General features: G+C 43.2%; 1 protein-coding gene across 3 annotated transcripts in view; it reads left to right on the forward strand.

The window, feature by feature from the left end:
• Positions 1-124: 124 nt before the first annotated feature.
• The window catches only part of PIP4P2 (phosphatidylinositol-4,5-bisphosphate 4-phosphatase 2), a 42,373-nt gene continuing 22,517 nt past the window's right edge, over positions 125-19,980 (forward strand). Inside the window, exon 1 of one of the 3 annotated variants that reach the window (XM_054192134.1) lies at positions 125-451. In XM_054192134.1, coding sequence (XP_054048109.1) covers positions 397-451 — 55 coding nt within the window. In that variant the 5' untranslated portion in view covers positions 125-396. Of the gene's footprint in view, positions 452-17,505; positions 17,914-19,980 lie in introns of those variants that run through there. The other 2 variants (XM_054192133.1, XM_054192132.1) reach the window with 2 other exon arrangements.

Genomic DNA, 19,980 nt, shown 5'->3' on the forward strand with positions numbered 1-19,980 from the left:
GCCGCGCTTCCGGCGGCGCCGCCCCGCCCCGCCAGCAGCCGCCGGCCGCCCTGAGGGGACCACGGCCCGGCCCGGCCTTCCCCTCCCCTCCCCTCCCCTCCCCTTCCTTTCCCGCCGGCTTCCCCGTCCCTCCCCGCGGGGCTCCTCCGCGTGCTGCCGGCCGCTTGTTCGCGTCGGCGCCGCCCCGGTCTCCTGAGGCCGCCGGCGGGCAGTGCGGCCTCTGCCCCCGCTCGGTACGGGCCGTGAGGTCGGGTGGCGATGGGAGAGGGAAGCGTTTCTTTTGTTCTGGGGTCGGTGGAGCACGAGAAATGGGGAGAAGGGAAAAGCCATTTTTTACGGGGAAAGCGACCCCTCATTTTTGTTCCCTGGCAAAAATAACCGCGGAGCAGCTTCCAGATGTCTCCTGCCCAACACGGGACTTTTGTGGACGTGTCTTCACTGAGAAAAAATGGTACGTTTAACTCACCTAGAGGTAAATCCTATTAGAGAGGAAGGCTGGAGGTGAGAAAATAATTGGTTGGGTTTTTCACGATTTATCAAGTTGAGGGAAAAAAAATAATTATTTAAGCTATTCACTTTGTGCAAAATACACTGTGCCCCGTGTGTGCAAGTTCTTTTACCTGAAGTTATGTAAAGCTAAAAAAAAAAAAATACCCAGAAAGACTCCCGATTTTCCAAGTTGTGGTGTTTGTGGTTTGTGTCTTCTCACCACTGTGAAATTATGGCTCATAAAGTGTTGTATTTCTGTTACAGTAAAATCCAAACGTCCTGGTTGGCATCAAATCCCCACCTCAAAGTGGGAAATACAAATTCGTCTGAGTGCTAGTGTGGAGTGAGATGCTTTTCTGCTCAGTGCAGTCACCAGTGTTATTTTGTAGAATGTTCAGTTCATCTGGGCAAAACATAATTGATAAAACTTTAATATTTTAATTGGGTTTAAAATTATTCAAATTGAGCAAACCCCTTGGAAATGGAAAAAGTTTTTGCTTAAGTGTTACAGCATTAATATTATTCTTTTATATTCTTATCAACCGATTCTCTACAAGAAGTACAGTGTCAAGTCCAAAGAAAGGAAACAAATCTAAAGCAGAACAGTAAGATGATAGAATCATAGAATGGTTTGCGTTGGAAAGGACCTTAAAGACCATCTAGTTCCAACCCCCCTGCCATGGGCAGGGACACCTCCCACTAGACCAGGCTGCTCAAAGCCCCATCCAGCCTGGCCTTGAACACTTCCAGGGATGGGGCATCCACACTTCCCTGGGCAACCTGTTCCAGTGTCTCATCCCCCTCACAGTAAAGAATTTCTTCCTAATATCTGATCTAAATCTACCATCTTTCAGTTTGAAACCGTTACCCCTTGTCCTGTCATTAGAGTCCCTCCCCATCTCTCCTGTAGGCCCCCTTTAGGTACTGGAAGGCTGCTATAAGGTCTCCCTGGAGCCTTCTCTTCTCCAGGCTGAACAACCCCAACTCTCTCAGCCTGTCTTCGTAGGAGAGGTGCTCCAGCCTTCTGATCATCTTTGTGGCCCTCCACTGGACCCGTTCCAACAGGTCCATGTCCTTCTTGTGCTGAGGACTCCAAAGATGGACACAGTACTCTGGGTGGGGTCTCATAAGACCAGAGTAGAGGGGCAGGATAACTTCCCTCGACCTGCTGGTCGTGCTTCTTTTGATGCAGCCCAGGATGCGGTTGGCTTTCTGGGCTGCAAGCGCGCATTGCCTGCTCATGTTGAGCTTCTCGTCCACCAGCACCTCCAAGTCCTTCTCCTCAGGGCTGCTTTTAAGCAATTCTCTGCCCAGCCTGTGTTTGTGCCTGGGATGATGGACCAAATTCTCTTCCTGTACAAAACCACCCAATTTTTAGACACTCCCTCCTTTACAATGGTGTTGAAATGTAAATAATTTTCAGATTTGTATATCTGTACCTGGATATATAATATATTTTACCCTTACCTTTTTCCAGCCTGAAGGGGGTGGTGGCTTTTAGCCAGGAAAATAGGTTAGCACTGGAAATTGCTAGGGTGGCCTTGTAAATATTTCTGTATGCTACCAGCAAATCCAGAATAAGGACAAATATGGGTTAGATTTGCCTTGACTAACGTATATATGCAGTCTGTATCAGTTTTCAATGACATATATTTGTTCACACATGTAGGTATATATGACTATGCTGACATTTAATACATGTTCTTAAAATGTTCTTTATTGAAAAATAATAAATACTATTTTATACCTGATGCATTTTAGTTTCTTTTAGAACTTCATAAATTCCACCAAAAAAAAAACCCGTTGTCTTTTTACAATAACATGACACTGTAATTAGATGTTCAGACATATGACCCAGTCCCATCTTTTAAGCAGGCTGAGTTCTTCCATGTTTTGGGGGACTGCAGGCTTAAATCTTTCAGAAAAAAAGGTAGCAGAGGCTCCTTTCCCCCAGCGCAACTATCCCCACTCAAAGGGGATACATCCAGGGAGGTCCCTGTAGTGACTACTGGGTTTAGTCTAGACTTCTGCCATATCTTTAGCAGTAATCCGAAAGAGAATATGACCAAATGTGAAGTGCTAAGTGATGATGAAGGTAGGTTGATTAAAGTGATCTTACGATCACGTGTTTGAACAACACGTATCTTAATAGAGCTGAACTCAAAGTTATGCAGGAATGGAGATTTTAGGGCACACTAAGTATAAGGCAGTACATTTTAGAGAATAGTGGTGCAGTAAATGCTGGGGAGGTCATGCTGCACAGACAGCTAAAGCCCAGTTCCCTCTGCTGCTGTGAAACCTAGAATGAATGAAATCTATTAACAAGAGCACTGCCGTTGCCAGCAGCAGGCCGCAGGCTCAATGCCGACTTTGCAAGGCCCCGGTCCTGGCCTGCGGGGCTTGTTACCAACCTGTGGTGAGAACCTGCCCTGTGAACTGGAGCTTTGTGTCAGACAGCTACTGTGAACTGGAGTTCAGCGTGGGATAACAGCAAAGGCCTTGAAAATGTTGAAAACAAAGGACCCAACATTATAAACAACTAACTGATGGCCGGTTACTAGTTGAAAAAAACACAACATCGCAAGTTATGAAGACAACTGCTTTGAGCATGCCAAACAAAGGCAGCAGCTGAGCAAGAGAAAAACAACCAAGCAACAGGAGGAGGCATTTCCTGAGACCTGAGAAAGTAATGCTCTCCAGTATCACAAGGTGTGTGTATGGCTTAGGGGGTGCAGACCAAAGGCTGCAGCTTTTCGGAAAGCGTCTTATAAAAGGAAAAAAAATAATTTGGGGAAACTGTCATCATGGGAATCTGCAGTCATGGTGTCTCTGTGAGATTGCCAGGGCTGCAAGCATGCCACCTGCTCTCTCTGCCTGTTCCAGGGACAGGCAGCTTACTTCAGCTGCCTGTCCCTGCCCGTCCTTGCCTGTTGGCCCCAGGATCCCTGGCTCCTCAGCCAGCTCATCAGAACCATGTACATCAGGATCACGTACGTGCATTTTTTCCCCTCCAAATTCTGCGGTTTTCCTCTCTGACAACAAAGTACTTAAACGAAGCCTTACTGCATGTAAGCTCAGCTTGGCTAGTTACAATTCCTGGGTAGAAAGGGTGGTTTAACAGACAAGGTCATAATAAAATATAATGCTTAGAAGCTGAAGTGAAAAAAAAGAGAACTGAAATCCGAGGTAACTAGCTGTGAAGCACTTTATCTAGGATGTGATAGGTTCATTGTCATGCAAGTCTTTAAATCAAGACTGAATGCTGCCTTATCTTCCTATGGATATGCAGTAGCTCAGCTGTAAGTTACAGGTTCCATGCAAGTGACATTTCCAGATGTCTCAGAATTCAAAGTCAGACTGCATTACCATAACAGCCCTTTCTGGTATTAAAATTTATGACTTCATTAATCAGTCTTGTAGGAACTTGAACCTCCCCTTGGAATCAATGATATCTGTAAGGTGCTCTCTACTAAGCACAGTCTGTGTCTTACACACTGCCAAAATTGAATTTTTTGGAATTAAGGGGCACTTTTGAAAAGTGACTGAATATTGCCAGGTTATTCACTGAAGTCAATGAGTGAGGGTTACCTTTGATAACAGCTGAATTGGACGTTGAATTAACCAGCCGTCGTGTTCTCTTTGTTTCATATTTCTTTTCTGGGGAGGAAAACATCAATGGCTATTTAAAGTATTACACTTTGACATGCTTTCTAGTATCTTTCTCCCAGTGGTTTCCCACTGCTTAGTAAGCATGCTGAAAATCAGGATGGTCGTTTGTTTGTTAGTATTTTGTAAGTCAGGGTAGGACCTCTGGTACTTCTGTCACTCTCTAAAAATCAGACTTTTTTTCTTTGATTGCAAAACAAATAAGCTAAGGCTGTCTAGTAGACAGTTTTCAAGACAGCAGTAAAGAATATCCAAATCTTACTTCAGCTAAATGTTATAAAATGTTGGTCAAGCAAAGAATGTGTCTTACTACTTTTAGGTAAGTGTGTATCTCATTTCCCTCCATTATCTCCAGGATGTTTCTAGCTGAGCATTAAAGTGAATTACAGACTGGTTGTAGCCATACATAAAACTCTTCGAAAGTGGCTCTCTTGTTTCACTGAGGTTTTGTTGAGAGTTTTCTGATTTATGTACTACATGACCAGTCATCCCAGATACTGAAGCATAAGTAGCTAAACTTTCCTTTACTCATTGTCATAAAATTGGCTGGTAGTAAGATTTGCAATTATTCTACATGAGTTAAGGTCTATATGACCTTGCAATGAAGCCTTCACAGAACATGGCATGTTCTTTTTGGGCACCTAAAATATTCTAGCATGGTATATGTGCTGTATATTGTTGTCTGAAAGTTCACATATATCTGTAAATGAACTAGATGAGCTTTTCCTGACGTTAGTTTCTGTGTGCTGGAAACAGTGCTGATAGATTTTTGCAGCAGGACATCTGCAGCTAAGATCCCTCATCTCTGAAACTGTTTTCTAATAATTTTTCAACACAAATCTGACAAGCATCAGGACCTAATGCAAATCCAATTACTTAGTAAAATCTGTAATGAGTCATATTTATCAGGTAAAAAAAATAGTGGGGTTTATTTCTGGATTTGATATTTTGGAGCTACAAAGCCCAGTGTATTTACCTTTTCTATTTGTAGCACCAGAAGGTGTAAAAAGAATCTCAGGTCTCTGTTAATGCAAACAGATTCAGGGTCACTCATTATTCACAGTTATCTCATGAATGCGGGGATGCAGAGGAATTGTGGCTGTTACCTGGAGACGTCCTTGATTTCTGTGAGGACTGCTATTGAGAAATCTGTGTGTTAGTGGTAGAACAATTTTGCCAGCCTCTGCAAATGTATTGTGAGTTTTGTAGTGTTTTGCTTTCTTAAATCTCAGCAGCTGGAATGGTGAGATTTCATGAAAACTCACAAGTCTGGATTTTTAAGCAGTTTTCTTGTCTATGTGACTGAGAGATGTGACCTATGTTTGACAGGAGGTGACTTGAATGCATCCTAAATGCTCAGAAACAATAAGCAAAAAGTCCAGCTCCAGCTCTTCACACTGCTTTTCAGTAGAAAAATTTAAAAAAATTGGACACTTGAGATTTCCAGTGCTTAAGTACAGTCACTTAATGCAGTCAGCAGAGACCGTCAATCAGGTTTCACAGGGTTAGCACTGAATGTCATCACGTTTTGCTGGTGTAGTCTTGGCAAGAATCTTGGCCAATAATCCACGCTCTGCTAAACCCCTTGAAGCTGCTGTCATTTTCACTATGGTCTTTATTTACTTTCTAGACTGTGGAGTCGCCAACTATAGCTCATGCTATTGCTATAAAGCAATGAAAGAGAGTGTCGCATGTTAAGCAGACATTTTTTTGCCAGGTAATCTTCCCAGATCTCATGATAACGAAAGAGAAGAAAACAGGGACTGCAGGTACTCCTTAACCTGATAAAAAGTATAACTGGACAGTTACTAGAATCTCTGAGACTCTCAAAGTAGCATTCACGAAATCACAGAATTTTTCAGAGTTGGAAGGGACCTCTAGAGATCATCTAGACCAACTCCCCTGCTAAAGCAGGATTGCCTAGAGCACGTTACTCAGGGCTGCATCCAGGCGGGTCTTGAAAGTCTCCAGGGAAGGGGACTCCACAACCTCCCTGGGCAGCCTGTTCCAGTGGTCTGTCACCCTCACCATAAAGAAGTTTTTTCTCATATTTGATCAAAACTTCCTATGTTCCAGCTTGTGCCCGTTACCCGTCGCCCTGTTACTGGGAACCACTGAAAAGAGTCTGGCTCCATCCTCCTTAAACCCACCCTTTAGATACTTGTAAACATTCAATAGTAAGCATTCCAGCTAAAATTGCATTTTACTTGTACATAGACTTCAAGACAAATACATGTCTAAAAATTTGTACTGTGATTCATCCAATATAATTTCTCATATCAATAAAATACAATTAGACCTTAGTCCAGACCGTTGCTGTCTAGCATACAGACTGCTGATTAATTCTCTCCATCATTGTCACGACTCAAGCAAAAATATCTCTCCACATCAGACAAACTGCTGATGTACTTGAGCAGAGAACCCACACGTGCATACATACTCAACAGCAATGGGGGGGTCACAGGGGGATTCATGAGTAAACCTGCTGGGTGACAATGCTAAATGCTGGTGGTCTGTGAATAGTTTCAAATCCTGCCTATTGTACCCACATTTAGATCTGTAAGACACCCACACATTTAGATCTGTAAGTAGGACCTTCATCTACAATGCTGTGCAAAGAACCAGGAGTAAGTTTTTGCCCTACTAATTTAATGTTCAAACACAAAAATGAGGAAGCCACCAAAATAGATCCTTAATTAGCTATGATATCAGAAACATCTTTATTATGGACATGGCAGATAGATAGTACGATTACTAGAAAATTTTTATTCTCAGATTAATTTTTTCCCAAGTTGTTTGTCAGCATGTGAGATGACATCAGCAGCCCTGGTGCTGCTCCAACTGGGTACGACTGGTCCTGCAGACTGGTGGAGCACGACCTGGCCAGGGATGAAGCACCAAGCTAGACCCATCCTCTAATCCCAACGCTGGGCTGCTGTTACCCTCCACAGGGCCGAGTACTGGAGCCCACTTCTAGCGCTCTTGTCTGCGGGGTACCCGGAGAGGGAAGAAAGGAATCTGCCTAACGTAAGTGCCCTAAGGGCAAGGAAAAGAAAAGCAGAAGATTCAGAAAAGCAGTCTGGAGACCCAGACACGAGGAAAGGAACGGGAAAACTGACTGAGAGCTGTGAAAGGATTGTTGGCCCAGAGAGGTGATGGCTGGAGAGAGATCATGGATGTTACAAGAAGAAGGAAGGTTCGGAGCTAGTACGAAAAAAAGGAACAGGGAATTGGAGAAGACATGTTGCATAAAGGGAGGGGAATTTGGGGGACAGACTTTTTAGCAGGGTCTGTTGCAATAAGATAAGGGGTAATGGCTTTAAATTGAAAGAGGGTAGATTTAGACCTAGATAAAAGGAAGGATTTTTTTACAATGAAGGTGGTGAAACACTTGCACAGGTTGCCCAGAGAAGTGGTAGATGCCCCACCCCTGGAAACATTCAAGGTGACGATGGACGGGGCTGTGAGCAACCTGATCCTTGAAGATGTTCCTGCTCATTGCAGGGGGATTGGACTAGATGACCTTTAAAGACCCCTTCCAATCTAACCTATTGTATGAATTCTAAAATAGGGGATGAACAGTGGGGTTAGGACTAGTCAGAGGAGACAGGGAATCACTGATCTCTGTCACAGGTGGAGTTGGGAGATAGCTCTGGGAAGAAGCAAGCCTGCAAGAGAAATGCGGAATAAGCTGAGTGAGAAGCCAGAGAGAATCAAGGAATCGTGCACATGGAGGACAAAAGCAAGAGGAAAAACAGGGTAGGGACCTGGAATGGAAAACCATGAGTACTGGGGCAGGGAAATGGTTAAAAGAGATTAACAAAACAGATGGACGAACTCCAAAACTCTGCAGTGCAATCCCAAAGTGAGTGGGCCGCACAAATATTCTGATTGACACGCAGAGACATTGCTGCACACACTCCAAAGAAAACTATCACCCTACATTCAACGTTTACAAACAAAGAGCTGATTAAATAGTTGATGAGTTTGGCAACAGATTTTTGTTTGCTCTTGCAGCGTGTTGGAGTGAACACCCTCTACAGGGAATGATGTGTGACTGAATTGTGGAGAGGGATGAGATGGAGTAAGACAACAAATGATTAGACAACGAACACAATTGAATTATTTGAAAAGGTGCAGAACGTATGGAGCTTGGTAAATGAAAAGAATAGGTGAAAGGACTCATAAGGCTGCACATTACAATTATGGGGGCTGCAACTACAAAAGCACTACTTCAAACATTTCAAACCAGTGTTGGTACATAACATCAGCCATCTTTCAGTCCTTCTCTCAAACTGTTTCATGAAGTTTTATCTCTAGATTTATGTAAACTATTAATAAGCACCTGCCAGAGCTCTCTGTCCCTTTGCTGTGTATCATGCAGGACAAGAAAGAAAATCCAGTAGTTTTCCCAAAAAACAAAGCAACACATAAACAAAGCTGATGTGTACTTCCATTCATCTTATTAAACATTTCACAAAAATCCTTTTCCATCTTATAAGAAAGTGATACAGAAACAACTGACATTATTCCTTCCAGGTTTGGTTTTGGGGGTTTTTTTTTTGTAGTAGGAAAGGTGCTTTTAGGGCTTGAATCTGTGGCAGAATTGAATTTTCCATTTCCTTGGAAATCCTAAATTGGTTCCTTTGAACTCCAAAACTTCTCAACTTCCAATAGCTTGCTCTCAAAAATATGTTGGAGAATTGCATTTGTTCTTGGTCTGTCGTCTCTTCTAGTGATGTGCCCAGAGATGATGCCACGTCTGATCACTGTCAGATGCTAAGAAATGTCAGAGAACTCAGATATTATAAATTTCATACAGAAGTTGTTTGGGGTTTTTTGTGATCTGTAATAGATAGCATACTAAAGACCTCAAGTGGTACAGCAGGTCATATGGGAGGGGTTGTGGAAAGAAGGCAGAGATGGAATTATAATTGCTGCCTGCAGGAAATAAGGGAAGTGGAAGCTATCCATACTGCTATATGCATATTAAATAGGATTGCGATGCAAGGTCTTCCAGCTCTGCAGGGAGAGAGCAAAGTATTATAATTTGAGTAACCTGATAGCAATATCACAAGAAAATTAAATCATTGTTTCCCAAAGCTGATGTGCACCAAAATAACTTTTGCAGAGATGCACTGGAGCAACTAAGTCTCTTGGTTTTTTCCCGGATAAAAAAGATCCCAGGAATCATGTTTCATGCATTATGTGCTGAGTAACAATGTGCAAAGACTCCATATTTATTAGCTCTTCATTAGGAGAACTACTTAGAAAGATGCTGCAGTGGCATTAAGTACACTGATTTCATTGCACCTTTTTCAATTGTATGGATCTTGAAACTTGTTTGTAATACCAGTAAAGGGATTTTTTTTCTATTCAGTTGTTACCTTAATGGCACCATTTTGCATTCTTTCTCCTTGTTATACATCCTGTACCTTTTCCCAACAATCTTAAGACTGGTCAATTGATAAGGATAAGTAGTTCCTGGGCCTCTTTTGACCTTTCCCAGGAGAATATTGGGTTTTGTGTCAAAAAGCTGTAAACTATTCTTCTGCTGAAGATCACAGCGCTATTGGCTTGCTTCTCACATCTTTTCCATCAATGGGAGAATAATGCGTGTTTCCACTTTTCCATTTTCAATCTGTACTGATAAGATCTAGATACAGACAAAAAAAAAATTGCTGTTATTTTTATTCTTATAGTGGGAAATTCAGCTTTTTAGTAGCTGGAGTCCCTCCAGGCTTTTAATTTGTCTGGTTTCTCATTGCTACTATGTTTTGCCATTAATTACAATTTCCTCTTTATTGGTTGCTGTGATTAGACTAGCTGTTGCCACCCTTGCATCACATGCTGAGAGACACACAATAGGACTCTGTATCTGTAAAACTAAATTATTTCTTTATGAAAGGAATCAATTAAAGAGGTTCTGCAAGTCCAGCCGATGTTGAGATACAAACATGCAAACAGTTTAATTTCTGGCTATCTACAGTAAACTCATTCCCCCCCTCAACTTCTTTTCTTTCCCATCAGTTATGTGGAGGTTCCTAACTCACAGAAGTCTTGCAGAACCCCAAGCCATCGCGGACCCAAGCTCGAGGCACCCGATGCTCTTTAAGAATTCTGTTCAATGAGATTTCCAACATCTGCACATTCCTTCAGCAGCAACGTCTCTTTTGGCAGCTCCCAGTAGTAAAGCTTATCTTGGAGACAGGCCATCACCAGCATTTTCACTCCCCCAATCTGATTTCAAGTGTTTACTTCCAAAGTGCTGGTGATTCAAAGATTGCCAGCTAAATATGACTAGTCTTGGTCACATTTGAGCACTGTGTTAACAAACACAGTTAAGTTTAAAAAGGAAACACCATGCCACTTCAGTCCACACAATCCATATCTACGTGGAACAGTCTTTGCAATATAATTTGCAATATTGTCATGAATCTAGTAACCTTTATATCATCAGCAAAACTGCTACTTACCTGAGAGCGATGCTCACATAAAAATAGAGTAGCAAGCCTTGTCACTCTTTTTTATTCTCCTGGATGAATCCTGAACTTCTTTATGTTAATCACTTAATCCACCTCTGAAACGGAGCAACTCTTTAATGAACACATTGCATGAAACAAGCTCTGGATGAAAGTGAAGGCTGCTCATTGAGACTGAAACAGCAAAGGGAATTCAAGTCAGACAATTTTTCAAACTGGAGTTTGACCAAGATGCTGCTCTTCTTCTGATATGTGTCACGGGGTAGCTCGTGATCAAAAGCTGTCATAACCTTGACTTCGAAGTTAAGCTTCCTTCTTTATACTTAGTCTCCACCAGGTGCCAGGAGGGTACAGCAGCTCCATTCTTGCTTAGAGCAAAGGGAGCCATCTACTGAAGCACCAGAAGTAACTTTAGATCTTTACCTATTTTTCTTGGATGTATCTTATCTAGGTATTGTCTAAGCCTGATATTGCTTGGTTTCATGACCAAAGACTCAGAGGTGTTTCTAGTTAAAAAGTAACTCCAATCGAGACTAAAAAAAAAATAAATCTTGAATAAAAGTGTAAGACAACTTTTTCCCTGTTGTTCCTCCCAAACTCCCACCCTCAGAACAAAAAATCAGAGATCAAATGAAAATTGTATAGGATGCCAACATTTAGAAGTGTCTACAAATTTAGAAGTATCTAATTATCTCTGTAATGTTCATCCACTCAAGAACAGAAAAGAAAGTAGAAAAAATGAGTTAAAAAGTCATTCAAAAGCTACAATACCAATTGACTGCCATTAGTAAACAAACGGAATGATTTCACAGAAGGAAGGGATCTAGATACAAGTATTTTTTGAGTGCAACCTCTGACAAATAATAAAGGAAGGAATCTTGAGTATATGTAGTGTGATTAGGAGGAGATGAATATATTAAATTAGGACTTGTGAATGCGGCTGATGTCTTCAAGATGACCAAGAAAGTGCTTAGCAGTTATGGTAATACACTGATACGGAGCTGGGCTGGAAAGGAATTTAAAATCCATAAACAATTTTCCTGCCAATCAAGATTACATTTTCCAATGTGAACTGCTTCTGAACTGAGACTGAAAATTCCTCTATTATTCTAAAGATAAGGTTAACTAGAAATAGTACCAATAGTGTAAAAGAAATGACAGATGTGCAATCAGGCAAAGATGATAACAAGAATAAGCTTTAAAAGAATTGCAATTCCGGTTAGGAATAACAGAATAGGTCTCCCTTTGTGTAACTGAAGATATCTTTACCATGATAATTTCTGTCTGTCACAATCTACTGTAGTAAAATTAATGCAGTCCAGTAAATTGCAGCTTTGTAACTGCAGCCTCTGTACATACATTTGCATGAGTGCTCCGTAGTGACAGGAATAGACTATACAGGATGAGAAGTTACCAAAAATAGACTTGTCTAGTCACTGGCCAAATGCTACCCATCGCTTTTGGGAAGAGAGGGTGGTGACAAGCGGAGGCTGTCAGTGCCGCCAGCACATCCCTTTCAGCTGCGCTTCTCTCCTGCCTTCCCAGCCCTGCAGGTGGGGAGGAGTGGGCTGGAAGAACAGCCACTTTCTGCAACATTAGCTGCTGTCAACCTCCAAAGCCATCACTGAATAACACAATGTTCTTTGTCTGTGTTTTGCCCATGGGAGGGTGACTTATCACACAACAGTAATGGGATGTTGATGGTGCTAGAGATAAAATTCGTCTGCACATAAGAGGTTTATATTTAGTTCCTGTGCTCTGTAGACCTACTACCTAGTTTCTGCTGTAGAGAGAGGAATCAGCCCTTTCCCAAGTACAGATAAATATGGAATTGTATGATGTTCCCATTTTCATGGTGCTTGTATACTTTTGCATGTGAATAAATGAAAGACACTTAGATTAAAAAAGAAAAAAAAAAAAACAAAACTGTTTGTATGTACCAACATACTAAAAGTTCCAGCAGTTATGACACTGTTGCTCATATCAATGCCAAGTCTCAAACCGATCTTGAGTCAGAAGTCTGCGCTAGGTTGTGGCATGGCACAAAGGACAGAAGTGAGAAGTGTTTTCAAAAGACTTGCCCATCTGTCAAAATATGCTCTCAAACACTATCCTGGATACTGTATCACAGTTACGATATTAGATTATGTTGCATTACCTTACCTGAAACCACATATGCAAACCTATAGTTAGTGATTTTTATAACTGGTGCTAATTATTGTATCATGCATCTCATACTACACACAGTAATGTAATTACCTTTCTCAGACTATGAACAGTATACAATTTTATCTTGTTGTAGACTTGATCTTGCAGCACAGGAAACCTCTGCAAATGAAAATCATGAGAGAATTTTGTGTACACTGTATACGCTGCTCCTATGCACCTCTCTGTATCACAGTTTTAAAAAATAAGCCAGGTCTTGTGTTATCTTGCTGTGCCTCTTTCTAATGTAGCAGACCTGAGAAAATGTAAGTATAAGCACTTTTCCTTCTATTTTTATTCAATATACTCGCCAAGTAGCAGAAGAGAAATTAATGTATTTCAGTGACACAGGAAAAGCGACATCAATACAAACACACAGAAAACAATCTCAGAAAGCTTTAGTCGCAATTTACGTTCTCCTTCCCAGCATAGCCATATTCAGTATCTGACATCTCTAGAAATTCAGATATATTACCAGTTAGCCATAGACCATAGCCAGATCCTTCAAAAATTATTTGAAGTGACAAAAATTCTGCAAACTTGTTAGGACAGATTTGTATCGTTCTCTTTCACTGTCTTATTCAATATCAAAATCGGCAGTAGATGAGCTTTTTTTTTTTTGTTTTCAGCCGTTCTCAAGTAAGATTTTACCATCCAAAGGTTTAGACATATCACACAACTTTGATTTCTGTCTACTTAGATTATTATGCTCTTGGCATAGCATCTGAAGACTGCGCTCAGGCCATAGCGGGGCGCAGAGCCTGCGCCTTGTGCAAGACAAATGATCCCAAGCTTTTCCTTCCTCTTCCTTTGGCCATTAGGAAGAAACTTAGTTTAGCAACCAGACCGGACTTGAGAAAAACTCTATTCCATTTCTTACGCTATGAGTGAGATTTTACATGAATTTGCATAACCTGTATTATGCCTGAATATTTTTTTTCTTTTTTACCTTTTAAATGGTCAGGATATTCCTCTGTGTCTTTGAACAGCTCCTATCACAATGGATTTAGGCTTGCAGTCTCTAAGCATTATTACAAAAATAAAAATAATAGACAGATAAAAGATCGTTATTGGAGGTTATTTGTTCTTAAATATAACACATAAATTTACAAGGTTACCTGAAAAAAATCTGCAAAACACAGAGACTCCCTAGGATATTTTTAGCACTTAGGCAAGATTAACAAAGTGTTGTAATTGTTTATAGTGCTGATACACAAATACTTTTGCACTTGACAATAAGCTTCAACACTTGCAGTAGTTTGTCACATACTAAACTCGTTTGATTCTTTACCTAGGGAAAATAAATAAAAAAAACCCCCAACCTAATGACGATGATACTTTCAAAATAAAAATAAAACTTGAGCATTACCAAGCTTCTCAAAAGACCATACTAAGCATGAGAAATTATTAAAAGTAGTAGAAGAAAATATGTTATACCCTGTTCATTTTATATCTTTACATAATGTAAGCCTTGTTAGTAACTGATGTGCTGTCTTGCTCAGCCCTCATTTGTTTGGTACAGAAGTTTATATGAAACAACCCAACTTCGGGGCAGGATGCAGAGGTACGTGTGTGATTCAAGTCTGTGACACAGACAAAGACACCTTGAGAACCCTTCTGTAAGGCTGTTCTCGGAGGTATAGTTGGTTCATTTGCCTGTGCCATTTCCAGAGCTCTGTAGCAGCGTGTTTTCAGTTTACCTGCGCTTACAGAGACATTTCCCATGGAGGCACATGGTCGGATCCACAGCCTTTATCATTCAGCGTTTATTGCCAGGAACCCACAAGATGCCTTGGCAGCATGAATGAGTACTGCAGTACAAGAGCAAGGCACATGCAGGGTGTGTTGCGACTTGCCAGTTGAAGGAATCGAGAAGCAATGAGGCCAAGTGTAGAAAACCCCCACGATGTGCCATGCACTGCGGTTCACGCTATGGCACCAAACTCAAGTAGTGATGTGTCCTCTGGGTAGTTCAGTCACAAGCAGGGCTGCTCAGGGCAGAGCATCCTACCCACTGCACAAGGCAGGATTTTCATAGAAGAAAAACTGCACAATAGTGTAATTAAACACCTTATCATAAAGCATTTGTGTCCAGAGGAAGAAGAGCAGGAAGAAAAAGTCTTCATTGCCTAAGTTGTCTTCAGTCTGGCACTATCTGATGTTTGAATTCTTCATTTTACGGCCCAAGTAACATCCAAAGAAAGGTTGTTACAAGCCGAGTGCATCACTTTGTTTCCCAGTACACCTTTTGGTACCCTCTGTTGTTACTAGGTGGGTCCATCCAACTTCACATGGATACTGCAGCTAATGCTAGCAGATCTACACATCAGCTGCAACATTTGACTTGGAAAGTCCTGTAGACCTTTGGCTACCTTAAATGCATGGACTCAGACTACTGAAAAACAGAGGCAGATGACTGAACTATTACCTAATTTCTGCTATTTAGACTATTTAGCAGCTCAGGTGACTAGGGCTTAAAGTATTCTGACAAGTCAAGTTACAGGGGCTGGAGGAATGCATATTTTTTTTTAATCCCAAATGGCTACTTATTTAGATGACAGTCATATTTCCAAGGTGGTCAGCATGCTGGGATGCTTAATAACAATAATTCTCGGCTGTATGTGCAGGCTTGAGCTGTCAGACTGAGCTGTGACATAACTTTCCCTGTGGGCCCCTGGGAGCAATCGTAAAGTTTTCAGTCTTCTTCTGAGGCACAGAAAAGCAGTTCAGTGGAAAAGGAGGTCCCACAAAGACAATTTGCTGTAATTGCAGCAGGACAGACCAGGCATTGATGGAACTCACTGCTGCCTAGTTGGCAGCTTTAACAAGATATAAAATCTTTTCTGTCTCCCCAAACAAGAAAAATAGTAAAGAAACCTGGTTGCAAATGCCAGTTCCTGCATCAGGACTCCAGAAGAAAGCCTCTGGCTCTGTACTTATTAAAAATGGACAAGATCATGGGCTGAAGATATGTCCTGACTAGTAATATTAATGATCTACTTTTGACCTGCCAGGGTCAGCCTCACAGTACGTCATCAAGACAAAGGATTTGGGGGCACAAAACACCTCGAGCCCTAAAAATCCTCTGCAAAAAAATCTTTTAAATATTGATTTGAGCTTAAAAGTCTTTTTAAGCTGACTGAAAACTGAAAGCTCAATGTAATTTATACCAAAAAAGCATCTTCCAATGCTTTTGGAAGTTACCACATTTTCCAACAGAAGCGTAGTTTGACGTGGCATGACTGCATTTCTTCCATGATGACGACAGTTGGCATAACACAAACAGTTGCCTTGTAGCACATTATTCCTTAGGTGGTAACATCAGAGCTCACTCAAATTCGGTTTATTCCTGAAATAACAATGTTCAAAAACACAATTGTGTCCCAAATGAGAAAGAATTAACAATATTTCAAAATTTGCCTCAAAATAAAACATTATTTTTTCTTTTTTGGAAACATAATCTATGAAAACATTGTGGTTTGCCACTGCTATATTACCACACCTTATTAATTCCATATGATAGTTATCAAAGAATTCCATATTATTAGAGTAAAAATGGATCTTTTAAATCTTGCAGAAATAGAATACATCAGCCTCCATTTAATGTAATGATGTGATTATTTCTCATAGACTCTCAAATATATCTAGTCTGGTTTTGTAGAATGGTTTGATTTCCTAGATTAAACGTTTTTTGGTGAAAAACAGCCCCCATAGAAAATTTTCAACAAGAAACACTATTTTATTTAATTTTATAAAATGTATTCTTAAAGAAGGAATATGACCAGCCCGTGACCTCTCACGCCATGATCTCATGTTTACACAGTTCTTCAGAAAACATCTGCATGCTTTCCAGGGAATGCGTTCCAAGAAGTGGCTTGGTTCTGGGTAACGGTGCCATGGGGATGCCAGGTGGCACTTGGCAGTCATCTCTGCCTCCGTACAAAGTAACTGCTCATCTTCTGGTATTACCACAGCCTGGCAATCTCTGACCTATGGACAATGGAAGCACATGACACAGGGGTGACAAACATCTGTCTTATCTCAATACAGGCTGAAAAATTCATCAGGGAAGGCTATTTTCCCTCTTTGCCAGAGACTTCCAGATGGTGCCCGGGTGGGCTGTCTAGCAGGAGGAAATTAAGTCCTTACGTCCTCGGAGAGCTCAGCAACACTAGGGGAGAGACTTCTCGGTTGAGCAGCATATTTGATAACGTGGAGATTTATCTCCTCGTCTTTAGAGTGCCCTTTAGAGTTACCACCATTTTCACACCCCGCTAGGTAACCGCCTCAGTCCAGCCCCTCGCTGCCGCTCTGCGTCCTCAGACTCCTGGAAAAGGCGACTGGGAGCAGTTACATCAACCATAGCGCTTCTCTAGTATCGATAACCACAGCGTTTCGGAAAAAAAAAAAATAAATAAAATCAAAAGCACTTAAAAAAAATAATTAAAAAAGGATGGTTGTTAGGTTTCTCCTCCAGACACCGCTTCCCGCTGAACCCGCCCTGGATTCACCGCTCCGTGCTACGGCCACCTCCGAGGGGCTGAGGCTCTTCCCTCTCCGTCGGTGCTGGCCGGGGGAGGAGGGAGCCCGCCCGGCTCCCCGGAGCACAGAGGGGCGGGCCGGGCCGCGCCTCCCCACCGCCCACCCTCCTCCTCTTCCTCCACCTCCTCCTCCTCGGCCGGCGCTGCGGCTGCCGGCAGGCCGCAGGGAGGCTCCCCGGTCCGGGAGGCCCCGGCGCGGCCCGCCGCAGCACCGCTCCCTCGCAGGAAGCCCGGCCCTCCCCGCTTATTAGCCCCGTGACGGCGGGAGGCAGGCCCGGCTCGCCCAGCCCCCGCTCCGGTCCCATTCATTCCCAGCCCCTTCCTCTCCGCTCCTTCCCCTTCCCAGGGCGCTGCCGGCTCCGCCGCCGCCTCCCCGCCCCTCCCCGAGAGCCCGGCAGCGGCAAGGGCCCTCCGTGCCGCAGCCATGGCCGCCGAGGGGGTGGACGAGCGCTCCCCGCTGCTCTCCGCGCCGGGCTCCGGCAATGTCACCCCGACCGCGCCGCCCTATTTACCGGACAGCAGCCCCCGAGGTAAGGCGACCGCCGCCGCCCCCGGAGCCGTGCCGAAGGCGGGGGGGGGGGGTGTCGGCTGCCGGCCCGGGAGCCGCGGGGCTGGCGGCGGGCGGGCCCGCAGGGGCTCGGCGCTGCCCTGGGGCGGGGGGGGGGGGCCGGGCCCTTGCGCCCGCCGCGGGGGGGGGGGGGGGGGACGCGGCGCCTCCGCCCCGTTGCGGCGGGGCTGGGGGGCTCCGTCGGCCTTTGTGGGCCGGGGGTAGCGGCGGGTGGGGTGTGGGGAGCCAGGGCCCTGCCCCGGCGGGGGGGCGAGCTGTGGAACAACAGGTAACGCCGCTGAGGGGCGGGTAGGCCGTGCGCCGCGCTCCCGGGCGAACTCTTCAGAAGGAAGCGGGGGGTGGGAGGCAAATAATAATAATTAAAAATTAAAATAATTGTTTGCAGTGGTAGAACAGGCCTGAACCGGTCTGCTTATTGTAACTCACGCGCATGCCGGAGCTTGCAAGGTAATTGTTGGACTTCGGGTTTCACCCCCCATTAATTAGGAGCAGGATTAAGTAAAAGATCGCTAGTTAGGGAGGGCCGAACGCCGCGCTGCGGGCCGGCAGCCGGCGGGGCTGCAACGCGGGGGCGGCGGAGCGGAGTCAGGTGCCCCCATCTCTGTTTTATCTGCGGTGACCGTGGAAGTGCCTCAGCCCGGCTCTGGCAGCCGCTTTGGAGCCACCGAGGGGCTCTGAGCATCGTGGCAGCTGGAGTCCAAACCCACCAGGATGTCCTTGCACACACATTTCAAGGCCACAGTCTGGTTTTGTCTTTATTTAATTTTTTTTTTTAAAGCAAGTCGGATGCTGCGGTCACAAATCTGGAATCGTGGCGATTCCAGATACGGTAGCTAGGGATATCCATTAACAATATGGTATTAACTGTCTTTTACAGATTTAGGAAAATCATCTTGTTGACCAATACTGAATATTTAGTAAGCAGGTGAAAAAACTTTACTTAAAAAATATAAATCTCAGGAGGTTTACAAAATGCATTAATAGATTCCCCCCACTACCACCACCCAATTAAACATTATAGAGCAGAAAGTGAGGGGGGGTGAGAAAGCCGAACGAATCAAGACTAAATAAGATTACTGTAGCTTTGCTAGCAGTAGCATTTAAAATGTAAGATTACAGTCCTGATCTCTCTCGCTCCAGTGTGTTGGCCCTTTCTGGAGGATTTTTATGTAATTGCGTAGTTTTATTACATATGTAACTAGAATGCTATGAGTGAGCATCTGTCTGCTTAGTATAGTATTTAAACTTGTGGAAAGCTAGTCCTCTTTGCCTTGATAGGAAAATGTCTTTCAGTTAGTGCTGTAGCTGATGTTGACTGCTCACTTTCACTTGAATTGCACAAATGCTGGCCTGAAAAACAGCAGGGGGTTTTGGTGTTTGGTTTTTTTTTTTCTTCCCTCCAATCCTATAGTGTAGGATTGGTATCATCCCTTAAGTTTTGTAGTTTAAAAAATTCCAGAAATCTACTTTAGTTTGAAGTCACTGGTTTTATTCTTAGTAGTCCTTTTCCTCTAACTATTAGCTTTGCATTTATTTCAATCTATTTTAAAAAGGTCTTTATACATTGAAAAAAGTAGTGAAAATGCATTGGATCGGTGGCTCTTGATTGAACCCAGAGTAAAATCTCATGACCTGGAAACAAGGTGGACCCCAAATACTCCTTTCAGTTGGTAGCTGTGTCCTGCTGCACCTTTGGCGTGTGTCTGTAACACCTGCTAACTGGTTTGGCACCGGTGGTGGCGGGTGATGCTTGAGACAAATGGCTTGCTCCCAGCAGCGAGGAGGAACCATAGAGCTTTCTTAAATGTCAGACATCTCCTCACAAGTTGAGGATCTCCTGTTTGATCAGTCCATGAGCAAGCATATTACTTCAAAACTACTATACAAGACTTAGAAAGAGATAATCTGTGGAGCAGAATTTTACGGAGCTGTCGCATGTATCGGGTAGCTCTAGTTTCCTTGCTCTGTCAGTTATCCTTACCGAAAGGAGCTATGCAAGCTAAACTGCCTTTTTAGCTAACAGGCAGCC

The sequence above is a fragment of the Rissa tridactyla genome, chromosome 2 (assembly GCF_028500815.1).
Source record: "Rissa tridactyla isolate bRisTri1 chromosome 2, bRisTri1.patW.cur.20221130, whole genome shotgun sequence".
Taxonomy (NCBI): Eukaryota; Metazoa; Chordata; class Aves; order Charadriiformes; family Laridae; genus Rissa; species Rissa tridactyla.